Here is a 16,269-nt window from a genome sequence, read left to right as displayed (position 1 = left end):
CCCATCTAGACCTGTAATTTTATTCCGACAATCTATTTATCCATCCTTATGCCACATAATCTTGGTTAGTGCGGGTCTTGTTTATAAACACAGGGTCATATCATGAAGCCCAGGTTGATCTTGGAACTCACTAAGTAAGGCAGAAAGACCATGAACTCATTATCCTCCTGCCTTAGGCTCCTCAGTGCTGAGATTATAGCTATGGATGACCACACCTGGTGATTGTTGTGGCTTTCTAGGAATTGAAGTGTCAGTTCTCTTGTCTTTTAAAGATTGTTCTGGGGACTGGAGAGATGGCTCTGTGGTTAAGAGCACTGGCGCTCGCCCTTCTAGAGGATCTGGGTTCAATTCAATGAGCATCAGGCACATATGTGGTATTACATACATGCAGGCAAACACTCATCCTCATTTTTTTTAAAGATTGTTTTGGCCATGCAAGAGCTCTTGTAGTTTGAATCCCTCAATTTCTCAAAAGGAGCCAGCTGGGAGGCTGGATTTTTTTTCTACCTTTTGTTTTCATCTAATGTGTATGGGTATTTTGCTTGCATGTATGTTTGTATACCTTGTACATGTCTGGTACCCTTGAAGGCAAGAAGGGGACATCAGATTCCCTGGAAGTGCAATTAACAGATGGTTTTGTGAGGAATTGAATCCGGATCCTCAAAAGAGCAGCCAGAAATCTTAACCGCTGAACCATCTCTCCAGGCACAGATGCTGGGATTTTAAGTTTTTGCTGAATATATAAGGTCAACATGGGGTGTATGGATACCTTAATATAAACTCTTCCAATCCACTAACATAGGATGTCTTTTATCTGCTTTCTTAAACAAAAGGAAAAAGCACTATACACCTACCTACCCACCCACCCTTTTGTTATTGTTGTTGTTGTTGCTATACTAGGGACCAACTCAGAACCTTTCATGTGCTAGCCTGCATTCTATTACTGAACTACATTTTAGTATTTAGACATTTTTCTCTACCTTGAAATGTTTATTAAATAACCTGAATTCATTGCATGGTAGTGTACATGATTTCTCCTTGGTACTACTGGAAAGTATCCAAGTATACAAACCTGGCACATCTATTTAGCTAGTACCCAAATGAAAGACACTTATGATTTCCTATTTTTCCTATGTCACATAATGCAACAATGAATCTTTGTGTAGACTTCATAGTTTTGCTACTAGATCTTTGGGACAGAACCCTAGAAACAGAATTGCTGGATCAATTTTGCTAGCTATTTCCTAATTAAATATCATAGTACTACATCTTCACAAGTGACATGTGAGAGTTCATCCAGTGTTCAAATGACTTTACATATTCTAGGGTAAAAAACTCCAGAATTAAAAAGCCAGCTTTTGCCAGGTAGTGGTAGTGGAGCATGCCTTTAATCTCAGCACTTGGGAGGCAGAGGCAGGTGGATCTCTGAGTTTGAGGCCAGCCTGGTCTACAGAGCAAATTCCAGGGCAGTCAGGGATACACAGAGAAACTCTGTCTCAAAAAACCAAAATCAAAACAAAACAAAAATTGAAAGAAAGAAAGAGAGAAAGAGAGAGAGAGAGAAAGAGAGAGAGAGAGAGAGAGGGGGGGGAGGAAGGGAGGGAGGGAGGGAGGGAAGAGAAAGGGAAGGAAAGGAGAGGAGAGGAGAGGAGAGGAGAGAAGAGAAGAGAAGAGAAGAGAAGAGAAGAGAAGAGAAGAGAAGAGAAGAGAAGAGAAGAGAAGAGAAGAGAAGAGAAAAGGAAAGGAAAGGAAAGAAAAGAAAAGGAAAGAAAAGAAAAGGAAAGAAAAGAAAAGAAAAGAAAAACCAGCTTTTGAGACAGGTGTGGCAGCTCTTACTTATAATCCCAGCACTGTAGAGGCTAAGATAGGCAAGAATTACAGGCCAGCTTGAACTGCATATTTAGTTCCAGGCTAGCCTGGGCAACATAAGTAGTGTAGCGATTGGAATTGAAGAGAATGTTCATCTAAGTGGCACCTATGAGAACTATACGTCATATAGCGTATGCTTTGTCTATGTAGAGATGCTGATGAGGGAGGAGGAGGAAGGGAAAAAGATCTCTGGCAGAAGTGGGGACCTAGGTAGGGATGGTTAGACCAGCAACTTTTCATATGATAGAGCTCTACCACTAAGCTACACCTCTAGCCCAACATTTGGGTTTTAAGGATAGAAAAGTCCAAAGTCCTCTGCCTTTTACTGGTCCCAGTTCTAACAGTCTGGACAGCTCTACATGATCAGAAAGCCACAAAAGATGGAGTCACACACCTGAGTCTCCAAGAGTCCCCAGAGAAGAAGACACAAAAGCTGTTCCTAGTACATACACAGGGTTTAGAAAAAAGAATAAAGAAAAAAAAAAAATGAGGGGGGGGGGGGTGTCAATCCTCATCTACAATGTACTCACTGGAAAAAAATCTTAAATACTCTTCTTTCAAAGCTTTAACCATGGACATCATCAACACTACCTTCTCCTACTTTTCAAACTTTGATAATGAAGTCAGAAAGTGACTACATCAATTCTCTGGGAACAGAAAGTACCTTATGGCAAATGCCAAGAGGGATTTCTATTAATCAAGCTAACTCTGCATATAGCTGCCCACTTACTATCTGACCTTCCTTCCTTAAGAGAACTGAGATGACACTGCTTTCACAGGGTTGACGTCACATTAAATGACAGCACTGTACCTAACAAACACAGAGTGGCCAAAAAGACAGCTTCACAGAATCATCACAAGAAAATTATTATTGACTATGCAGCTTTGGCCAAACCATGTTAGTATGTACATGATAGGGAGAAAACTGTAAAAGATTAGGCAAATTAGTAACAATATTTACCTCGGAGGATAAGTTTATAGGAAGAGAGTGATCACTATTTTTTTTCCTTTGTGCATCTCTAGGTTTTTTGGCTTCGGTCTTAATGGAAAAATCCATTCATCTACTTCTGCTGAAAAACCATGGGGAGACAAGTGATGAAGGACACTCACAAACACTGACGATATTCTGTATTTTAATGGAAATACACACATGGGTGTTCATTTACTCTATTACTCACACAAGGAGTTACTGAGATTCTCCTGTAAGAAACAGACAGTAAACATTTCAGTTTACAGGCCATTTAATCTGTTGCAATCACTCAACTCTGCTAAACAAAAAACTCACAGTCAATATATAAAACAAGTAAGCTAAGTATCCAGTAAGATATAACAGATAGCGGGCCACAGTTCAAAAACCCCTGCATTATATATGCCAGGCATACTCTTTATGTGGGTTGAAAAAAAAAAATCCACAATGTTTAAAAGACCAAGAACACACATACAAAAATGGTATCAAATCTATTCCCTAGAGCTGGAAGTGTTGGCACACACCTGTAATCCCAGCTACACTGAAGGCCAAGGCAGGAGAGTATCATGTTCTAGGCCAGTTGGGAAACAGTAAGATTCCATTTAAAAAAAAAAAAAAAAAAAAAAGCCTGTCTCTTTAAAAATAAAAATGCATGTGGTGCAGGCAAAACACCCATACATATAGAATCATTTTTTAAAAATTAAAAAAAAACAAAGTCACAAAACTCAGGCCAGACTTAAATCTACAATCCAAACTCAGACCTTAAAGGCAGAATTTTCTTTCAAAACTTACTTCATGTAACAACAACAACAAAAAAAAAAAAAAAAAAAAACCAACTCTACTCAGTCCTCTTCTCTGCCCTCATCCAGCATGTACTAAAATATTCACATCATATTTTGTATTCTTGCCTATCAAGAAGATGGAAAAATACAGTCATCAGCCCTGATTCCTTTTTAAGCTCCTGCCCCACCCTATATCCATTCTTTCATCGTTCGAACTCCTTCCTCCCTAAAATAATGAATTTAAGGTAGAAGAGACGAGGAAGAATGGAAATTTACAAGAAAGAGAATATAACTGATAATTGTTACCAAGAAAACATTTTCCCTTTCTGCTCTTAATAGGCTGTAAAGCTGATGCAATTAAATTATAACTATAGCAACTCAGCGGGTATCCAGGGGCTTTTGCTCCTGCAGCATCTTTGCACAAGCAGAGGCTGCCTGCTTCAATCAGGGGAACCGCAAGCAGCCAGGAGCACAAGTTTGGAGCCTACAAGCAAAGCAAGTTAGTAGAAATATCTACAGACTGGTTGGGTATTTTCTACAAGGCTGGGTTGTTTAAAAAAAAACAAAAAACAAACAGGAAACCTGCCAGGGTTCATCAGCCTTGTCTTTATCTATGTCAACAAAATCAAAACTAGTGTTTAAGAAAATAAGATTCTAGAGAAGACTCCAGACCGTCCACAGCATACTATTGACTTCACAGAGCAACCAGTCGCTCAGTTCTCCAGACAGCTAGAACAGGAATGCAGCCTGCACGCTACTTTGACATTCACTAAGTCCTTAAGAGACAATGCCTCCATTAACACCCATCTTCCTCAACGTCACAGAATGAAGACGTAGACATTTTCCTGAATTATACATAACCCTAGTGACTTTCTGGACCTCTCAGTAGGAACACCCTCTTCACCCTTCTCTCCAAGAACCTTCCAGAAAGACAGGAGTGCTAGAGTCAGTCTCGCTGGGTTTGAATCTTGGCTCGTCACTCATCGGCTGTATAACCTGAGGAAGTTACCAGCCCTCTCTGGACCTTTTTTTTTTTTTTAAAGATTTATTTATTTATTATGTACACAGATGAGGGCACCAGATCTCGTTACAGATGGCTGTGAGCCACCATGAGGTTGCTGGGAATTGAACTCAGGACCTCCGGAAGAGCAGTTGGTGCTCTTAACCTCTGAGCCATCTCTCCACCCCCTCTCTGAACCTTTGGTGTCCAACTATAATGTAGGGATCACAGTTTTGATGCTGGCTATGAGCATTAAGCAAAGACTTAACCTGTAAGAAGTTTCTGATACACAGTAAATAGCCATTAAATCACATTTCTCAAATAAAGCATTTGGTTTTGATTTTTTGTTGGGTTTTTATTTTGCCCAACCAGGATCCTCTGAACACTCCATCATCCTGCTAATGCTGTATGACCCCATTACTCAGCATTTTTCCTCAAAGTCTTGTTCCCCTGGGGCTCACTCACCTTCCCACTGTACAATCAGCTGGAGGGCACTGTACTTCAAAACCTTTCAGAGGTGGCAGCCTCTGGGGTCATTGGCAATGAGCGGACAGAATCACTCCACACTGACCACTTACCAATTTTTTTCCAATTAGCCTTAAAAACTGTTCATGGCTGAGTGCTTTCTGGGTCTGGGTAGCACTTATGTGCACAGTACATATCTACTAACACACTTGCAGGAGCCATTTATGACTCAATAGCCATGAACCCAAGCAGGAATTACTGAGAGCATTTTATACAGAACAGAGCTCCTCTACCCCCCTCCACCCTTACACCTCTACAGATGATATGGGCTCTCTCTCAGCTTGGTGGCTGAAACTCAAAAACCCTAGCAAGGCAAGGAAACAAAGCAAGCCTTGCTGACCTGTTAGAAAGCTATCTGGCTTGTGACTGTCATAGAAGAAGTTGATCCTGCCCCCAAACTACCCAGTCCACCAGCACCTCCCCACCAGTACTCACGCCTTGACATCTGCTGTCTCCTGGGATGTGCGGGTGAGGGTACGGGAACGCAGGCGCTCACCCGCTTGCTGGATCTCCTGTAAATTCCGTTCCACATGTGGAAGCTCGGAGATACCTTCGGTCTCAGCAGCAAGCTGCTCAGCCTGCTGAAGGAGCTCACCAAACCCTTCAGTATCCATTGGAGACGCAGGTGCTACATGAAAGGAAAAAGACCTATGTCAAGGGGGAGAGAGGTTTCCATCACTGCTTCAATCTGTTAATAAGCCTCCAGGACTTTTTGTAAACTGAAAGGGACATAGTTCATCAACAAGCAGGATGTGTTCCTGAATAGAGCCCAAGAACAGGCCTGACAGAGAAAATGAGTCAGACTGTGAACAGCTCATTTCTGTGCACACGGATTTCACCAGCAGAACAAATGAAAGCATATTAAGCACAGGCCAGAATTCCTGCCTCCTCCTGCAGAACCAAAGTAGGGAGAAAATGAAAGCCATTGCAGCAAGCTCCAGGAAGCCTAAAGAACAGCCCTACACCTCCAACCCTCCATTTACCTTGAGAGAAGAGGGCCTCACTAAGAAGGGACTGCTAGAGCCTAAGGCCTTATGTCACAGGATTTTCACGGTAACTCCAGGCCATGGAAACTCAGTTATGTGCCCAGCACATGCCCTGCCGTGATTTGGCTAAACTGAGACCAGAGAAATGTTAAGCATCTTCTAACTAAACTCAGCCTCACTTTATTCTAACACAACCATATCTTCATTAACATAAAAGATGCTCTTTCGCCGGGCAGTGGTGGCGCATGCCTGTAATGCCAGCACTCAGGAGGCAGAGGCAGGTGGATCTCTGTGAGTTCAAGGCCAGCCTGGGCTACAGAGCTAGTCCAGGACAGGCTCCAAAGCTACAGAGAAACCCTGTCTCGAAAAACCAAAAAAAAAAAAAAAGTTCTTTTATTACTCATACCCTGGTCTCCATTTACACACTCTTCCAAGGTGACTGACGGCCTCACTACATATGACATCTTACTTGCTACTGCAGCTACTAACAGTAACTGTCTTTATAGTAATGACATCTAACTTTTAGAGTATGAACATAAGTAACAAGGTTGCTTCTCTAACAACTGATTGAAAGTGCTATGAAGAATGCTGCTATGTGGCTTGAGAAGATGGCTGCACGGGTATTTGCTATTGTGATCAGCTTTCAATTCCTGAGGCCCACATGGTGGAAAGAGAGAAGTGACTCCAAAAACAACTCCTGCAAGTTCTCCTCTGCCCTCCACATGTGGTGTGGCATGACTCCACACATGCATACAAACACACCTACACATACTGTTTAAATAAATGTTTTTTTTAAAAAGCCAGCAACTGAGATGGCTCAGTGGTTAAGAGCACCCACTGGCTGCTCAGGACCCACAAGTCAGCTCAAAACCAACTATAACTCCAGTCCAGGGGATCTGACACCCTCTTCTGGCCTGAGGACACTGCATGCATGTAGTGCACAGACATACATGCAGGCAAAACACACATACACATAAAAACTTTTAATCTTTTAAGAAGGTACTGCTATTTGTCAGGCATGGTGCCCACCTTTAACCCCAGGACTCAAGAGTCAGAAGCAGGTGGATCTCTGTGTTCAAAGCCAGCCTGGTCTACAAAGTGAGTTCCAGAACAGCCAGGGCTGTTACACAGAGAAACCTTGTCTCAAACAAACAAACAAACAAATGATTTATTTTGATGTGTATGTTAGTGTATCTGTGTGAGTGTATGCCAAGTGGGAATGGGTGCCCACAGAAGCCAGAAGAGGACTTCAGATCCCCTGGAGCTGGAGGTCATTCAAACTTGATTCCTCTGGAAAGCAGTTTTCGATCTTAACCTTTGAACTGTAGGTCTTGTTTATCTTTTCCTTCTTTAAGCCCATGGTTTCTACTGTACCAGGAAATCCCACTGGTCTACTCTGTACTTAAAATGTTAATGTAATATGCCGGGCAGTGGTGGCACATGCCTGTAATCCCAGCACTCGGGAGGCAGAGGTAGGTGGATCGCTGTGAGTTCGAGGCCAGCCTGGTCTACAAAGCGAGTTCCAGGACAGCCTCCAAAGCTACAGAGAAACCTGTCTCGAAAAAAACAAAACAAAATGTTCATGTAATACATACTTATACTTCAGCTACAAAAGCACGTGTTATAATGCACAAAGCCACCTTTACCACCTTAACACCCCACAGCCGGAAGATCAGAACTTTTTGAAATGAGCACTCAAGGACATTAACTTTAAAGGCAGGTCACAAGGTTAAAACAAAAATAGTACCAGGCAGTGGTGGGAACAGACTGTGGGACTCTTAGCTCTGCAGTCCTCTTTCTCCCACAAGCACTGATAGTCAGGTACAGCAACTGTCCCGTGCGTGCGTGCGTGCGTGCGTGCGTGCGTGCGTGCGTGTGTGAGAGATTTTCTAGGAACTTTGGTTTTAAGGCTTACAGTGTATATGATTTTTGTTAAAGATTAAAGTCAGCTTAGAACTACATGAAGAAAACCAGTGTTTTCATGTTTACTCTGAGATAAAATAGTTTTGGGGTTTTTTGTTTTGTTTTTCTTCTTCTTATATTATTTATTCCCATTTATTCATTCATTCATTCATTTATGGTTTTTCAAGACAGAGATTTCTCTATGTAGGCACGTCTGTCCTGGAATTCACTTTGTAGACCAGGCTGGCCTCAAACTCAGTGATCTGTCTGCCTCTGCCTCCTGAGTGCTGAGATTAAAGGCGTGTGCCAAAACACCCCCACACACTATACACTGTAAGTCTTAAAACTAAACATACACATAAATTTAAAAATAAATAATTCTTTAAAAATACTGAAACTAAAATTAACAGGTCTAGAGTGGCAAGGTAGACCTATAATCCAGCACTTGGGAGGCTGAGGCAGGATGTGAGTTCAATGTCAGTGTAGCTCCTACTTAGTGTGACTCATCTTAAAAAAAAAATTGAGTATTTCAATGCACACCTTTAAGTCTAGCACTCTTGAGGCAGAAGCAGGCAGATCTGTATGAGTTTGGGGCTACACAGGTGATCTACATGGTAAATTCCAGGCCAGCCAGGGCTACAGAGTAAGATCCCATCTCAAAAAAGAAAAAAAGGCCAGACGGTGGTGGGGCACGCCTTTAATCCCAGCACTTGGGAGGCAGAGCCAGGCAGATCTTTGTGAGTTCGAGGCCAGCCTGGTCTACAGAGCGAGATCCAGGAAAGGTGCAAAGCTACACAGAGAAACCCTGTCTCAATAAAACAAAATAAATAAATGAATGAATGAATGAATGAATAAATAAATGAAAAGAAAGAAAGAAAAGAAAAAAAGAAGAATGTTGTTATAGGGTTGATCCCATGATCTAGATCTCTTTACCCCACCTAAAAGATGCTTGGGAGCCTTTGTAAGAAAGCTATAAACGTACTGTGAACTACAGATGTGACAGAGTACACAATGTTCTTCCCAGAAGGTGGCCTTCTAAAACATTTTACAGCAAGTGTGATAAGTAAATGCACTTAAAAACAAGAACATAAAGAAAATGCCAGCATGTCCACATTATCTCTGTGGGAAAGGCAAAGGCCTGGGTAGAATATTCTTGGCTCTTTTCACATGACCAAAGACGATAAGACATAACACTAGGTGTACTCACTCCCCTACGGTACTTGTATTGCTTAAGCAACTGTAAACATCACCTTGTGCTTTGCTTGCTTTAATAATAAAAAATGTCCTCAGCTCAAAAAATAATAATAATAATAAAATAAATAAATAAAAATGAGAAGTGCTTTGCTTGCACTACTCGAGCTCAAAAGACTGGGGTCCCCTAGCACCCGACTCGATCTTTGGAATGTATCCTGGGAACCTCAGGTCTTAGCCTTGTTGGTCACAGGGTGGGTCAACAGATGCTGAGAACATTAAAGAAAATACATGAAGTCTACAGTTTCTTCTGTTTCCTCATGTTGGCTATCTATGTCTAATGTCTAAACAATGCATGCTCCACTGAGGCACGTCAACACTCTTAAATGAGGTGGATCAAAGTGCGTGTGGTTTGAATGTGAAATGCTCCCAACAGAGATGTATTTGAACACTTGGTCCAGTTGGTGGTGCTCGTTAGGGAACGTTGCAGCAGCAGGTAAAGACCTTTACTGAGGACAAAGCCTTGAGATTTTATAACCCTGCCTCATTCTATTCACCCATGCCCTGGCTGTGAATGCAATGCTCCTGAAACCATGCCTTCCCTGGCATGATGGGATATAGCCCTCAGCCAACGTCTTCATCAGGGTTTCTATCGCAGTGATGAAGCACCATGACCAAAGCAAGTTGGGGAGGACAGGGTTTACTTGGCTTATACTTCCACATCACTGTTCTCCATTGAAGGAAGTCAGGACATGAACTCAAACAGTCAGGAACCTGGAGGGAGGAGCTGATGCAGAAGCCATGGAAGGGTGACACTTACTGGCTTGCTCAGCCTGCTTTCTTATAGAACCCAGAACCACCAGCCCAGGTATAGTACCACCCACAATGGACTGGATCCTCCCCCATCAATCACTAATTAAGAAAACGACCTACAGCTGGACCTTATAGAGGCATTTTCCAAATTGAGGTCCCCTCCCTTCTGATGACTCTAGCTTGTAGCAAACTGACATTAAACTAACCAGAACACAGAATGAACTCTTTCTCTTTTAAACTGTCTCTTGCCAGATTATTTGGTCACAGCAAGCAGAAAATTAACTAAAACAATTCCTACAATGCATATATGGTAAAATGAAGTCATTATATAAAGATAGTGAAAATAGATCAGTTAATTTCAGTTCAGTTGCTATAAAAACATGTGGAGTTTTAATTATGAAACAACCTGGTCATTTCCACATTCTCAAAGCAACCATGTTAAATAATCAAGTCAGAAAAGAAATATTCAAACTACTGGGCACTTCTAAACCATTCTAAGTCAGTGTCCTCATAAAATGGTCCCTTTAGCATTCTTCTAAGCGGCCTCAATCTTGGTCTCTTATGACATTTCTGCTTGTTATATCAAAATGTACTCACCTGTTTCTGGTATTACTCGCTCACTGGTTTCTCTCTTATTTTTAAACCCTATCCACAAATAGAATACTTCTTTTCACCTACTGGGTCTTATGACAACTCCCAAACTGAGGGTTCACTGAGTTCTTTAACTCATGAAAAGTACATGCTATAATCTAAGCCTTTGGAGGCAGGAGGATGAGGAATCCAAAGGACCCTTGGCTATTAATTATCAACTTGAAAGGATGTATAGTCATCTAGAGTGCAGGTTTCCAGACACACCTGTGAGAGATCATCTCATAGGTTAGTGTCTGAGCATGCCAGAGAAGAACTATCTACCATGGGTTAACAGAGGCAGGAAGAGCCAAGCTAAATATGGGCAGTTCATTTCCACAGTCTAGATCCTGTGCTAGGTAAAAAGGAGAAAGCCAGTGAAGCACACGTGTTCAGCATTCTTCCTGACTGCAGATGCAGTAACCAGCCCTCCGGTTCCTGCCATCAGGACTTCACCGTGGACTGGACTATCAAACTGAGCGCCAAGATAAACCCTCTCCCCTCAAATTGCTTTTGTCACAGTATTTTACCACAGCAATCTGAAAAGTAACTAATATAGCTACAGTTGGAGGCCAGCCTGGACTACATGACACACTTTCTCTTTTTTTTTTTTTTAAGCTGAGGATCGAACCCAGGGCCTTGTGCTTGCTAGGCAAGCGCTCTACCACTGAGCTAAATCCCCGACCCGACACACTTTCTCAAAAGCAGAAGACGACCACTGGGTCATCCCAGAAATAGCTACTACTCAGTAGTTCTGTTTCAAACCTGTTACTCCCAAAATACATTCCAGAGACCAGAGTCTCAGAACCTCCAGGCTGAGAAGGAAGAAAGGGATACATCAGAGTCCTCAAAGCCAGCCATCTCAGGGCTGGCTAGTCTCCCGGGAGCTAGGGGAAGGGATGGTTAGTTTAGTCTTTGTAGGTCAATCTCTGTCACTATTCAGCATCACCATTGTAGTTTGACAGCAGCCAGAGAGAACATGCAAGCAAATAAGCATGTCTGCTCTCCAGCAAAACTTTAATAATGTATGCTATAATTTGAATTTCATATTACTTTAACATGAAATGTTATCCTTTTTAGATTCTTTTCAGTGATTTAAAGACATGAACCCCCTTCACAGCTTTTGATAATCCTGGAAGTCTGTCTGAGCTGATAAATCATGGTTTGATGCTAGTGCTAAGCACCTGGCTAAGCCACACATGCACTAGGCTCCAGCAGTGTAAACAGGTACAAAGATTCAATGAAGGCTGGGGATGCAACTCAGGGAGTAGAACACTTGCCTACCACACACAGCCCTGGTTTTGATCCTCAGCACTTCTTTTTTGTTTGTTTGGTTGGTTTTTTGGGTGTTTGTTTGTTTGTTTTTGAGACAGGGTTTCTCTGTGTAGCTTTGCGCCTTTCCTGGAACTCACTTGGTAGCCCAGGCAGGCCTTGAACTCACAGAGATCCGCCTGGCTCTGCCTCCCGAGTGCTGGGATTAAAGGCGTGCGTCACCACTGCCCGGCTTCCTCAGCACTTCTGAATAAAAGATTAGATGAGGGGCTGGAGAGATGGCTCAGAGGTTAAGAACATTTGATGTTCTTCCAGAGAACCTGGGTTCAATTCCCAGCTCCCACATGATGGCTCACAACAGCCTCTAACTCCAGCCCAGGAGATCTGATGTCCCCTTCTGGCCACCATGGGCATTGCAAGCACACAGAGCACAGACATACATTCCGGCAAACATTCGTACACATAAAATAAAAATAAATTTAAAAAAAGAAACCTCAAAGCCCACCTCCAGTGACTTACTTCCTCCTCAACAGTGCCATCAATTGGAGACCAAGTGTTCAAATGCTCGTGACTATGGAGGAACATCTCACTCAAACCACAATTCACATCTACATAATCAAACAGTACTCACTCAGTACCAGAGTGATTCTAATTTTACCATATACCCAAATACTATCTTCTTCAACCATAAAGATCCTCCACCCTAAAAAAAGCAGTTAGCACTACTATATTTTGAGAGATATTGTCAAAGACAGACATTTGGGAGCTAGGAAGATGGATGAATGGATGGATAAAGAATGTGTCTGCTACACAAACATGTGGACCTGATTTTGGATCCCCAACACCCACTTTACAAGCCAGCACTAGTGGTATACACCTGCAATCCCAGCACTGGGAAATGGAAATGCAAGTATTAGGGGAGGAAGCACTCTGCCTCACCAGCCAGTCTAGCCAACTGAACAAGCTCTAAATTGAAGCATAAGTCTCAAAAAATTACATGAAAAGCACTAAGAGGAAGACACTTGACCTCTGCACAATCATGCACAGGCACGTGTGCGCACATACATACACACATACACACACACACCAAAAAAAAAAAAAAAAAAAAAAATAGGGGAGGGGAGAATTAATACATAGCAGGCAGGTAGGTCTCTTGAGTTCCAAGCCAGCCTGGTCTACAAAGCGAGTTCCGAGACAGCCAGTGCTACACAGAGAAACCCTGTCATTGGTGTATGAGTGTGTCTGTGTGTGTGACATGACCCACTTAGGAAAGCAATAGTATTTTTTGTGTTGTATTTTTGTTGTGCAGAATCTCAATTCTGTAACCATTAATCCAGAACTCATTAAGTGGCCCAGAGTGGTCTTAAATTCAAATCAAGGTGATCCTTTTGCCTCAGCCTCCCAAGTGCTAGGATTATATGTGTGAGCCACCACATCCACACAGGAAGATAAATTTAAAAATTTTTAAACAGTTAAAAAGAAAAAAGGGCTGGATAGCTCCTTCAATGGTTAAGAGGACTTCAGCACGCACATGGTAGTTCATGACCACCCATAACTCCAGTTCCAGGGATCCAAGCCCTCTTCTGGATTTACTGGACACCAGAAATGCATGTGGTGTACTTTCATACATGCAGTCAAAACACTTAATAGACACATACAAAGTTAAAATTAAAAATAAAAATCACTTATACACATAGAAAAATAATAAGAAACCTAATTGCGAGGGAGGAGGCCTGATGCGACAGCTCAGTGGTTAAGAGCACTTGCTCTTCCAGAGGACCTGAGCTCAGTTCCCAGCACACAATGGAGGATTCACAACCATCTGTAACTCCAGTTCCAGGAGAGCTATGTCTCTCTTCTGGCCTTTGAGGGCACCAGGCACACCATGTGGTACACAGGCATACATGTAGGCAAAACATCCAACAAAAATAAAAATAATTTTAAGAAGACAAGGACCTGCAAAAGGTCTCAGTGGAATAAAGGTGCTGGTGGCTAAACCTGACAATCTGAGTTCAATCCCTGGGATCCACATGGTGCAGAGAACCAACTCCTGAAGGTTGTGCTTTGACCACATAAATTATGTTCACATTCACGCATGTGACCACAAGTGAGTGCATACACAATACAAAAGTAAAACGTTAGTCGTTTTGTGTAACTGTGAAACACTGGAGCAAGGAGGATCTGGGAAGACAGATCAGTGGGTAAGAACACTGCCTCACAAGCATAAGACCTAAGTTCAAACCCCCAGAAGCCAAGTAGAAACCTGATACACCGTGTGAGTGTCTGCACTAGCACAAGCATCTAAACTCCCAGCACTCCTCAGGGGAGATGGCGGGCAGTGACAGGAGAACCCTCAGAAGCTAGCCTGGCATACTCAGTGGGAGGCCAGAGACTCTATCTTAAACATGGTGGAGGGGGAGAACCAACACCAGAGGTCGTCCTCTGACCAACATATATGTTGCCATGGTATGCATACCCATATTACACACAGGAACACATGTGTGCACGCACATTCAAAAAGAAGGTAATTCTCTAGAGTCCTCTGAGACAGCAGGAGAGACCTGATCATTACTCATAACATAGTCTTCTGAGGAAAACGAAGAAGTAAAATCAATGAGCCCACACAGAAAAGGATCTGGGTAAGTACTGCCCAGGATGACTCAGTGTTTGCAGTAAGGAACGTGTAGTGTCAGAAAACGTCACTTGTATTAGTTCATCTGCAGGTAGCAAAGAGAAGGAGCCCAGTAGCACACAGAAACACAAATGCACTTTCTAAGGACTTTACATAAGGAACTTTCTGGTGAACTCCAGGCTGTCAGGGGGAAGAGTCCTAGCTAGAAATAGAAAGCAAGAGTAGACCCCAGGAAGCTCCACTCCACACCCACCCTCTCACCTTGGGGCTGCACTGTCCAAGGTCATTTCTAAGGGACTGCCCACACATGTCTGTCTTTAGACTCTTTAAACTCCTCAGAAGGAGCAGCTCTATGTTAGAGGAATAACCTCTCCTGTGGCCATGTGTTAATATTCTGAGACACTTTTTGTGGTGGTCTGAATATGAATGGCCCCACAGACTCATGTGTTTGAATGCTTGGCCCATAGTGAGCTGAAGAAAGTGTGTTACTGTGGGGGGTGGGCTTTGAGGTCTCATATGCTCAAGCTACACCCAGTGTGGCTCAGTCTCCTCTAGTATCATGTCTGCCTGCATGCCACCCATCATGACGATAATGGACTAAACCTCTAAACTGTAAGCCAGTCTCAATTTAACTGTTTTCCTTTACAAGAGCTGCCATGGTCATAGTGTCTCTTCATAGCAATAGAACCCTAAGTAAGACACTTCTGGATACTACAATCTGGGACAGAAGACATATATTATTGCTGTGTAGAGAGTGGAGACCAAGGTTTCTGCTAAACATCCTACAACAAACAGCATAACCTTTGACAAAGAATTGACTCAAAATATTAATAACAGTTTCCAAGCTGAGAAACCCTTCTATATAAACTAAGATAGGTGTCTTAGTTTAAAAAAGAGTTACCAGCCGGGCGGTGGTGGCACACGCCTTTATTCCCAGCACTCAGGAGGCAGAGCCAGGCGGATCTCTGTGAGTTCGAGGCCATCCTGGGCTACCAAGTGAGTTCCAGGAAAAAGCCGCAAAGCTACACAGAGAAACCCTGTCTCGAAAAAAAAAAAAAAAAAAGCTACTATCGCTACGATGAAACACCATGACCAAAGTAACTTGGGGAGAAAAGGGTTTATTCAGCCTACCCTTCCACAACACAGTTCATCATCAAAGAAGTCCGGACAGGAACTCAAACAGGGCAGGAATCTGGAGGCAGGGACTGATACAGAGGCCATGGAGGGGTGCTGCTTCCTTCAAGCCTGCTCCTCATGGCTTGCTCAGCCTGCTTTCTTATAGAACCCAGGACCACCAGCCCAGGGATGGCACCACCCAGAATGGGCTGGGCCCTCCCCTATCACTAATTAAGAAAATGCTCTACAGGCTTACATACAGCTGACCTGATGGGGGCATTTTATTAACTGAGGTTCCCTTCTCTCAGATGACTACAGCAGTGTCAAGGTGACATAAAACTATCCAGCACAATAGGTTTCAAAGGTACACACCATTAGGAACACTATGACCCCCTAGAAAAATAACGTGTATTTTAAAAAATATTTAAATATTTCTTAAATACTAGGTCCTAACAACAATATAGGAGCCTTCCCTCTCAAAATAATTTAAAAATCACTGTATACACAAAATTATTTCATTGGGGCTTTTTAAGGAGGTATGCACACCCTAGTATATCATACAGCAATGGAAAAGATCAAATTATAGC

The 16,269-nt window shown here is 42.6% G+C and overlaps 1 protein-coding gene across 1 annotated transcript in view; it reads right to left on the bottom strand.

The window, feature by feature from the left end:
* Positions 1–16,269, bottom strand: part of Nup93 (nucleoporin 93) — a 104,840-nt gene that overhangs the window by 81,936 nt on the left and 6,635 nt on the right. The window contains exon 2 of the mRNA XM_036188510.1: positions 5,579–5,771. Within this exon, the coding sequence (XP_036044403.1) occupies positions 5,579–5,757 (179 nt within the window). The 5' untranslated portion in view covers positions 5,758–5,771. The remainder of the gene's footprint in view (positions 1–5,578; positions 5,772–16,269) is intronic.

This window comes from Onychomys torridus, chromosome 5 (assembly GCF_903995425.1).
Source record: "Onychomys torridus chromosome 5, mOncTor1.1, whole genome shotgun sequence".
Classification (NCBI taxonomy): domain Eukaryota; kingdom Metazoa; phylum Chordata; class Mammalia; order Rodentia; family Cricetidae; genus Onychomys; species Onychomys torridus.
Note: the sequence above shows the minus strand (reverse complement) of the source record. Positions and strands in the feature narration are given on the sequence as shown.